General features: G+C 37.9%; 2 protein-coding genes across 2 annotated transcripts; both read right to left on the bottom strand.

Annotated features, from left to right (window-relative positions):
* Window positions 1–349: 349 nt before the first annotated feature.
* On the bottom strand, window positions 350–1,291 carry LOC113448835 (olfactory receptor 5G9-like). Its single transcript, XM_026719650.2, has one exon. It carries the CDS (start codon window positions 1,289–1,291, stop codon window positions 350–352), a length of 942 nt encoding a protein of 313 aa, XP_026575435.1.
* A 5,195-nt stretch (window positions 1,292–6,486) lies between these two features.
* Window positions 6,487–7,431, bottom strand: LOC113448813 (olfactory receptor 5AS1-like). Its single transcript, XM_026719620.1, has one exon. The coding sequence runs from the start codon at window positions 7,429–7,431 to the stop codon at window positions 6,487–6,489; it is 945 nt and encodes a 314-aa protein (XP_026575405.1).
* Between the last annotated feature and the right edge of the window lie 3,206 nt (window positions 7,432–10,637).

Genomic DNA, 10,637 nt, shown 5'->3' with positions numbered 1-10,637 from the left:
ATTAATATATGAGGCTAAAATAAGCCATTGTAACTCAAGACCGGATCACACAAACTAGGCTATTTTGAGCAGCACTTCTACAATATCTCAAATTCTTCCTGAAAAAGATGAACTTTCCACAGAAGCCTCCAAGGTGGGAAATATAAAAAGAAAGACAAGGAAAGTATGTCCAGCAGTAAGATAGGTGAACTCAGTTATAGTGATAAATGCATTGTTGGAAGACATGAAAGAGCAGATTAGGGACAGATCATCATGAAGAAAATCTAGCTGCAGTTGCTAAGAGTCAACAATTACTTGATGGTACATAATTAATCAATCAAGAACAGAATCGATTATAGGACATGCTTTTTTATTTTGTGTGGAACTTTTTACTCGTAGTCAATTTCCTGATTGCTTCTTTTACATCCTGGTTCCGCAAGCTATAGATCAAAGGGTTCAACATGGGGATCACCACAGTGTAGAACATGGAGATAATTTTGTCCTCTTCCACCATTGAGAAGGAGCTGGGTCTCACATAGGTGAAGAAGAGGGTTCCATAAAAGATAGATACTGTTGTGAGATGGGTTGAACAGGTCGAAAAAGCTTTGCGCCTGCCCTCATTGGAGTGGATTCTCAGGATAGCTAGAACAATGTAAGTATAAGAAACAACAATAATAGAAGTACTTACAATACCAAAGGTGCAAGATAGACCAAAAAGTACTCCCTTGTTGAACTGAGTGTCTGAACAGGATAAGGATATGACTGCAGGGATATCACAGAAGAAATGGTTAATTATATTGCCATGACAGAAGGTCAGTTGAAAAGATAAAGTTGTATGTGTGGTAGCATTTAGCATTCCCACAAGGTAAGGAATGATTGCCAATCTGGTACACAATCTCGGTGACATGATGACTGTATATAAAAGTGGATTGGAAATGGCTTTATACCGGTCATATGCCATTACAGCCAAGAGGAAACATTCAGTGGCTAAAAAGAGACAGAAAAACCACATTTGTAGAGCACACCCAGTCAGTGAAATATTTCTTTTCTTTACAACCATGTCTAGTAGGATTTTGGGTGTGACAACAGAAGAGTAACAGAGATCTACAAAAGACAAATTGCTTAGGAAGAAGTACATGGGGGTATGAAGTTGTGAGCACATCCTGATTAATAGGATCATCCCAGCATTTCCAATCACTGTGATAATATATACCATTAGGAAAAAAGCAAAGAGTGGGATCTGTAGGTTTGGCAAATCACTAAATCCAACAAAAATGAATTCATGCACTCCGGTATAATTCTTCATGGCCATGGCTTCCTATATTTTGTAGGAAAAAGAAGGAAATATTTATGTTATCAGTATAACTTCCTTCCATATTCCTGGACATTGCAAACTAATAAAGACCATTTTGTAGATTTTCTCAATTAGGGAAAGACTCTAGATTCCTGGGCATTAGGAACGTTGCCTGAATATTTTAGGAAAAGGTTGAGAAAATGGCGCCCATTTTTCTGGATACATGACTTAAAACAGTAGTTTTCAGACTTTATATTTTAAGTTCCACTAAGCACACTAACAAAGAACCCATTCTCATCAAGAGAGGAAACAAAAACTGAATCAAACTAAAATCTAAGGCTGTATATAGATTTACAGGTTTATATTTATCTATTTCCATAGGTTTGAAGGATATAAAATTGCAATAGCTGCTAGGCAATATTGCTATTATACCCCAATTGAGATCTAATTAGGATGATGTTATGTTGGCCTAAAGCTCAGTCAAGAGATACATGCAAATAATGAAAGTTAACTAGGATTGAAGCAGATGTTTTTCTATTGAGCAAGTTGTTGAAGCAGTTGTTTTTCTATTCTCCAACTAAACCCCAACAAGAAATATATCCACAAAATGAGAGCAAATTAGAACTGAAATGTTTGCCACAGGTCAGTAGTGTTCCCCCCAGCCTATCCCCCATAATAATACTCATACCTAACCCGAAGTTTCAGAGGCTGCTCCCACCACTGGCTGTAGGAAATGCTCTGGTGAGGTGCCGGATTCCTTTGACTCTCAGCACATGCAACTGAAAACTTACACATTTCTTCTATAGAACACTAGTGGTAATATTTTTCATAGTCCTATAAAGAAGGCAATGGCCAATGATTTCCATTGCCAAGGAAACTGCATGGACCTGTCCTTGTAATAGCCAAGAATCATGAGTGATGTGAAGAACTGTAACAGCAGCATATATGGGTATTCTTGATACTAAGACATGCTCTAGATTTATTTCAAGTACAAACTACATATGGTATTAAATGAATCACTGGAAATTCTGGGATTTTTACAATGTATGAGAAAGCTAAGCCTGTAAGGGATAGTTTCTTCACCCATAGTTTCCTGAAAACTGCTATTAATTAAATGATTTCTAAAGGTGCTTATTGGTAGAATGGTGTTTATTTGTAGTTAACTATTTTAGTTAACCATTGTAGTTAACTACAATAATTAGAGGACTCTTTCGAAAATACCCTGATGTTGGAAAGATTGAAGGCAAAAGGAGAAGAGGAGAATAGAGATGGTTAGATGGTGTCATTGTCGCAGTTAACATGAATTTGAGCAAACTCTGGAAGACAAGGAAGGACAGGGAGCATCTGGTATATAATAGTCCATTGGGTCACGAAGAATCAGGCACAGCCTATCAACTGAACAACAACTGGAATAATTGCAACGTTGAGGAAGATGTTTGTAAAAAGCAAAGCAGAAAGGTTGAGAATTTCACTTTCACAATATGGAGCACTAAGTACTGTTCAGATATACCTAGCCCATAAATAACTGGAAGCATCTGTTTCAGTGCTTTATTTGCAATATTGAAAGTAGGTGATGCATCCAGAATGAACACCTGGGGTTGTTGGCAACACCATTTTATTTTTCAGAGTCTAAACTAGAATTTAAATGGGAGGAAAAAAATAGAAATACATCAAGAGAAATGGTAAATTATGTTGCTGCGATTCTACTCACCTCTGGGATACAAACAGTACACATTTTCAAAACTTGGCTTTAAACCAATATCAAAAGGAAGATAGAAAACAAAGATATTTTGCCCTTCTTTGCCAATTCATTTCATCTAATGGCAGAGGGCAGTGATGGGATCATTAAGGTAGAACCTTGGGATAGTTAGATAAATGCTGTTTTTAACCTACCCATTCTCTTATGCTCTGCTAGCTCTTTTTCCTCTTCCAGTTACTTTGAAATTTTTGTTTCACATTGCTGAAGAAGATGCATTTGCTTATTTATTGTCAAAGATGCCATTTCTGATGATATAAATGCAGGAAATGCCTGAAGGAGAGAATCATGAAGGTGACCTGGATTAATTCTTGAACTCTTTCTCTGCAATGGCTAATATTGGAAGAGACATTATATACTGAGTGACTGGACCTAGGGATTTTGACCTCCCAATGGAACTGATCTCTAATGGCAATTACACTTACCTTAATAGCTTTAATGGTAGAAATTATTTCCACTGCAGTGTCATTTGAAGATCCACTTTCTACACAAGAATATTCTGTAAAATGTTGGTGCATGAACAGTGATGATGGCAAATTGACCCAAGTCAGGGTCTTTCAGAATTCTTCAGGATAAAGATCCTGTTAGTTTAAAAAAATCCTAGATTCCCTGATCAAGAGGAAAAGGTCCATCTAGAAAATAAGCCAACATTCTCCTCTAAGGCTTAGAAAAATTGCTATCAATGCTCCTGGCTGTGTTTAATCGAACTTCCCCCTACCCCCAAGTCCATTAAGCAACTCATCAAGTTCTTGTGGAATCCTAGGGTTTCCCAGAACACAATTTGGAAAACCCCAACCTTGTTAATTAATCAAGGTATTTAAACTCTGTTTTCCTATAACATCTCATAAGTTATAATGGGTGGGGTAATGCACTGAAGTGATTTCCCCACGAGTGATTTATAACACCCGCATAACAAGTCATTATTAAAATGATGTAAATTATTTCTGAATTACTGTTATTTTGGCACCAATCAATGCTGCTTTATGTTAGTAGGGCATATATAACCTAAGCCAAACAAGCACAAAGTCACAGTAACAAAAAAGGAAGCTTATGACATGCATCAGAGAGGGTAGCAGAAAGACTCTGAGTTAATTATATGGTGGTATTTTCTATGCCAGTAGGCATTGCTATCATATGGCAAAGAAAGAGATGGTAGTTCTTTCAGTAGGTCAAGTGGATGTTGTTGTGATACAGAAATATCATAGTGAAGAGGAAGATTTTGTTACGTGGTCTCTTTCAAGCTCTACTCAGTCAACACAGCAGTTGTTATAATCCATGATTCAGAGACTGACTCTGACCTGGAATCTGACAATGTTGCTCCAGCTGAGCCTGTCCTTCAGGATAGTCAGTCTCAGGAATCAGGAAGCCAGGATTCAAGTGAGGATGATCAACCATGGTAATCTTCTGTTCAGATGGAGCAGTCAGATGACGAGGCCCAACCCCTAAGACCCAGGTCTAGACAAATCGAGATGTAAGCAGAGCAACATTCCTTAATGAGGCTTCTCTCAAAACATAGGGCAAGACATATGTAAGTGCAGCCAGCTGGCTACAGAGATTTAAATAGCTCCCTTGCTCACAGTCTTTGTTGGAGATACCTTTTTGATTTCTGAGCTTTTGCATCTTATTCATGACTCAGCCATTTGGACTGACTGACTACCCAATTTGGCATTCTGTGACTCTTGGGTGATATTTGGACGATGCTGTTATTTCTTAGGCTGTATTCAGCTCTCTTCAGGCAAGCTCTTTCACTAGGCATTTGAGTCACATTGCTGTCTGATCATTTTGCAACATGGGGATTATAGCAGTGATGGATGCTTACCAAGGCAACTGAGTTGATCCATAAGATAGGGGAGATGAGGAACATTAGATAATCAGTCTAGTGATTTTGTCTTTTAATGGAGGCAGAGGAGTATACCCTTAAGTCTCTTTTTCATCTGAATAATAATGCTTTCCCTTTACGCCAATGTAGGCAATCTGCAGGACACCTTCAGTCAACTCTGTTTCCTTTGTGACATTCTAGCATGCTGAGATCACCTCACTGAGATCCAGCAGGAAAATGATTGGTTTTTCAGTGGTATGATTTTGGGTAGGCAAATCTACTTCATATATATTCAATCTCTCCCTGTAATGACCTAAAATCATGCCGCCAAATATCCCTGGTGTGCAATTTTGCACCTTTTAAAATGATTAAAAACCTGGGGGCCCATATCTGGCATTATATCACCAGTCATTTTATATTGTCAATCTGTGAGGTTTTCTACAGGGGTGGTTTTACCATTACTTTCTCCTGTGCAGCATCGAATGATGTATGTGCTGTTGTTGCTAAAGAGGATCATTTTCCTCCAGAATCTTCTTGTATCCCTATACAGGGGCCCACTTGGCAGCTGGGATGACCTTCACATTCTGGTGACCCTTCTGGGACGATACAGGTAGTCCTCGACCTACGACCACAATTGAACCCAAAATTTATGTTGCTAAGTGAGACATTTGTTAAGCGAGCTTTGCCCCATTTTACGACCCTTTCTTGTCACAGTTGTCAAGTGAGTCACTGCAGTTAATAAGTTAGCAACACGGATGTTAAGTGAATCTGGCTTCCCCATTGACTTTGCTTGTCAGACGGTCGCAAAAGGTGATCACATGACTTTGGGCCCTAGCAACGGTCATAACTATGAACCAGTTGCCAAGCACCTGAAATTTTACCACACGATCATGAGGATGCTGCAAAGGTCGTGTGAAAAACAGTCATAAGTCTCTTTTTTAATTGCCGTTGTGGCTTTGAATGGCCACTAAATGAATTGTTGTAAGTTGAAGGCTATATACAACTGGAGCTGTCTGCTCTTCCCTCCTAGGAACATTCTGTCGCACCCTCCTTGCACAATGAAGCAGCATATCAGTAATGTAGGGGGAATCATTCTCATACAGAACTCTAAAACGTTTCTTCTAGTATTTCCTTCCTCCAGTTTCATTCAAAATAATTTCATAATTTTAAATTTGAATTCCTAGAGGATTCTTGTTTCTCCCTCACTACCCACTATCCCATTCCTCCTTCTCTCCATCCAAACCAGTGCACTTTCCCCTTTCTTTACCATTCTTAACTATTCCTTGTTTTATTTCAGTTCCTGTTTTTCTCTTTATAAACATTATATCAGTGTATCTTCATTACTTTTTTTTCAGCAATGGTTCCTTTGTTTGCATTTTTTCTTAGCCACAGCTTCTTTCACTTTCTCATTCTACACAGTTTTTTTTTTCATATCTTCTAGAAGCATAATTCCACACAATCTCTCATTAAGCAGATATTTAAAAGTTAACATTCCCCCCTTCTCTCCTTTAATATTTCAAAATAATAAGTTATGTCTTGGATATACAACACAATCCTCTATGCATATGCTTTCTTGGAAGAAAGTCACCCTGTTCAGTGCCCAAGGCAATTTGTAATTCTCAGTATGAGGAAGTGTTATTATGCCTGAGCAGAAACCCATTTCTTTCTCACTATTCTTTTCAGTGCTTCCTTCACCTCCTTATTCCTTAGGCTATAGATGACAGGGTTTACCATAGGAATCACTACTGTATAAAAGACAGCAGCAACTTGGTCTTGTGCTTCAACGTCACTTGAGGAAGGCTTCAGGTAGATGAAAAGAATGGTGGTGTAGAACAAGGTAACAGCCATCAAATGGGAGCCACAGGTAGAGAAGGTCTTCTTCCTTCCCCCGCTTGAGTGGATCCTTTGGATAGCAGTGATAATGTAGACATAAGAGATAAGGATGATGAAGAATGAGCACAGTCCTATCAGCGAAGAGATGACAAAAAGCAGAATCTGGTTGAGCTGGGTGTTTGAACAGGCAAGCTTCAGAATTAAAGGTACATCACAAAAAAAATGGTTTATGACATTGGAGCTGCAAAAGGGAAGGCGAAAGGTAGTGTTTGTGTGTACCATGCCATTGGCACAACCCACAAGGTAGGAAGCCAGCACCAGGCAAATACAAACCTTCTTGGACATGACAGTAGGGTACAATAGTGGGTTACAGATGGCCATATAACGGTCATAGGCCATAGCAGCTAGCAGGAGACATTCTACACTGGCAAACACAGCGTAGAAGTAAAACTGAGCAGCGCAACCAATGAAAGAAATGGATTTCTTTTCAGCCAAGAAATTCACTAGGGTTTGAGGGACAATGACAGTAGAGTAACAGAGATCTGAGAAGGACAGGTTGCTAAGGAAAAAGTACATAGGTGTTTGGAGATGGGAGTCAAGATGAATCAGTGCAATCATCCCTAGATTTCCGAGAAGAGTGATCACATAGATGGCTAGAAACACCACAAAAAGAGAGGTGCTGAGCACTGGATTTTCTGTGAATCCTACAAGGATGAATTCTGATACTGTGGTTTGATTCCATTGGGCCATGGCATTAGTTCAGTAAGCCTGTAAGACAAAGAAGATTGTCAGGTCCAAGCCCACAGGAAAATCCAATCCAATCCAATCTTTTACTTGCCTGCCACTAATGGGCAGAAGGTTGCTAATGTAGCTATAACCTTCTAATCTAGTAGATATATTCTGAAAGATGATAGGATGAAGCTACCTCAAACTTCTACCCACCTCCCCCCCAGAACTGCATACACTCTTAATTTGGGCTTTCCTCTGAAGGAAAGTATTCCCTCCTCCTTTTGAAAGCTTTGTGATGCCAAAGCTCCACTATGTCTCCAGGTGCACATTCTACCCAAAGACGGATTGACTCATACGCCGGTAAATCTAAAAATGTTGAGGAGTTTAAAATATATAGCTATTATTGCTCATTGTCTTTTATGCTCCTTTTCTTTGCAATTTATTAGATATGTTAAAACAACCTAGGGACACATATAATAATTAAAGATGTAAATGTGATGCTGAATTATACTCCAGATACATGGAATCTAACATTTTATGAAGACTTCAGCAAAGAAAATTGTCCTATAGCAATTTTTTTAAAAAGTATGCTCCTGGTATTCAATTGTAGAATTGATAGATGGGTTCTTTTATGAGTTTTGAACATGTCTTTATAATGTACAAATAAGAAGATGGAACACCATGTTTCCATATAGTCTAGATTTAAATATGTTAATGAATTTAGTTATTACAATATTAATATTATAGGGCTCATTTTTCCCTTCAGTTTTAGTTCATATTAATGACCATTTTGTATATGTTTATCTGATTGTATTACCACTGTTGCATCATTATTACCGTAGGATATTACAAAATAAATAAGTATCCTCTTCTCAGTATGAAATAAATCTTTGCAGGTCTGTCTACATTGTAGTAAACATCAAGATCAAAAAGCATATGTAGAAAAATCAAAGAGCTCACACTCATCATAGTACTGGCACAAAAACATAGTGGAAATAAATAGACAATAAACAAACTTCAACCAATTTGATTTTGCAAAATTTAGAACACAGATGCCACTTGTCAATTTTTAACATTTTAAATGTTTGAAAATGCATTGCCCTTGAAATGAAGAATGTTGTTAGGGAATGAAAGGGAAGCTTTCATGTATTTAGATTATGCTTAATTGAATTGAATACAAGCATCTACACAACAGACCAAACAATACTGTCCAACAGCTCACTGATAATGGTCCTTAAGTTCATTATTAGAGGCTCTTAACATTTTATTTTAAAAATCATTACTAGTGAATAGGATAGAAGATAATGCGTTCTTTTTGCTTAAAGCTAAGACTACTCTATCCCAACAGGTATCACTACAGCCCATCTATCTGTTTCCTAAAAGAAAATGGCATCAAAAAGCATTTCTCTTCAATTGATGTGTGCTGTCACACCCGGGTCCAAATATATCCGCAGATTGCAGAAAACTTGAGTTTGCAGTGTGGAGAAAAGAAGACTGAAGGAAAATGATCAAGTATATTCAAGAAAATGCAGAGAAAAATGGGCAGGAACTACTTCTCATGCAGAAACTAAGAGCCCAAGTAACAGGTGGAAGTTGCAGTTATCTGGAACAGTCAAACCATGAAGGTTGTGGGTTATCCATTTCTAGAGGTTTTTAAGAAGTGGCTAAACAGCTACTTCTCAATGGCTGAATTGGTATTCCTGCACATTGCAGAAGGTTGGATTAGATGATCTGTATGGCCTCTTCCAACCTTACAATTCTGTTACTCTATGAAAATTGCCCATGCTTAACCTCATCCGAAGGTATAGATAGGCAAACCATTTCTTGTAGGCAATGGTATGGATAGGCAAACCATTTCTTGTAGGCAACTCCACCCGTAGTTTTTGCAACCTCCTATGATCATTCCTGTTGTTTTGCGATGGCACATATCCCCCCCCCCCCCAGGTATAGCATAGGTATGTGAAATCTTGCAGCTTAATCTTTCCTAATCAATCACAAAGGAGAGAGGAAAAAAATCCACTTTAAAAGGACCATGCAGCTCTTGACTGGATAAATATTTCCTGTTATTATGGAATCAGCTACAGATGCCACAGCTAGAGCACAATAGCTTGCTCTCTAAGAAAGGACATTGATATTTACCTTCCTCTGAGGAAGATGTTGTGGGGTGACATCTGAGATGGCTGCAACTTAAATCATGGCAACAAAAATCATTCATAAGCATTCTTGTGACTGATTGTAATATCTCCGTGTAGTCTTTTATTTTTATTATATCTATGGAGAGAGATTTGCTCCAGTTCTGAATCAGTGATGTTCCAAGCCAAAGCTGATCTATCTCATGAATTTTAACTGAGTATGAAATATGTTCAGAAGGATCTTAGTTCCTGCCTTGTGCTTATCTCATTATAAATCAGTGGAACTACTTTGGTACATGTTCCAAAGGAGTTGCCTTGCTAATCCATTCTAGAAAAAACAACAGATAACAGTCTTTAGAGCAAGCAAATGCTGAAGTGCAGTGTGAGTTCTGACAAATTGTTACTCATCATCGCATAGTCACTACAGGTTTCTCTTAGTTTTTTTTAAGCATTGCATTTTTTTTCATCTGAGAGATCTCATAGGATTAATTCTCTTGAATCCTCTGAAAAGTCTGGTGGGATGACAACAGTTTAACATGGAATAACAGAAACTAAATATTCAGACTGCTGTGTAACATAATTATTCCATAGGTTTAAGGAATTGCAAAGTTTGTGACATTGCTCAAATTAGATTGTTAAAGGAATATTTTGCAAAGACTTATTTATTCTGACATTCACATTCATGTTTAAAAACTAATGTTGAGACCAATTTCTTTTTAAATGGGCATGTTGTGATTGTTATTGAAAATATCTAAGAGCAAGTTTTTGGACTTTTCTCTTTGTCTTCTCCCCTCACATTTCTTCAGGCCATACCTGATTCATTTCAAGTAAAGAACTAAGACTCAAATTTGGAATAGATGGTTCTGGGATTCTGAAGGAATTTTTCTCCAATAATGCCATGCAACATCCCTTCTTCCATTCCTTCTACAAGACTGAGCTGAGCTGACAATAGAATGTTTAACATTGACATTGCCCTCAATATCTCCATCACTCTTTGTAGGCACTATACTAATTTAGAATCCATGGGTCAGATTTCAGGGTATCTCCAATATCTTGCTAATGCTTCCCTGGAGACATCTTGGATGCATCTTGGAG

This window comes from Pseudonaja textilis, chromosome 1 (assembly GCF_049901715.1).
Source record: "Pseudonaja textilis isolate UNSWEBS1 chromosome 1, rPseTex1.2, whole genome shotgun sequence".
Classification (NCBI taxonomy): Eukaryota; Metazoa; Chordata; class Lepidosauria; order Squamata; family Elapidae; genus Pseudonaja; species Pseudonaja textilis.
Note: the sequence above shows the minus strand (reverse complement) of the source record. Positions and strands in the feature narration are given on the sequence as shown.

What these genes read in the sequence shown, in the direction of transcription:
- LOC113448835 (XM_026719650.2), bottom strand. Translation starts at nt 1,291, where the DNA reads ATGGCCATGAAGAATTATACCGGAGTGCATGAATTCATTTTTGTTGGA.
- LOC113448813 (XM_026719620.1), bottom strand. Translation starts at nt 7,431, where the DNA reads ATGGCCCAATGGAATCAAACCACAGTATCAGAATTCATCCTTGTAGGA.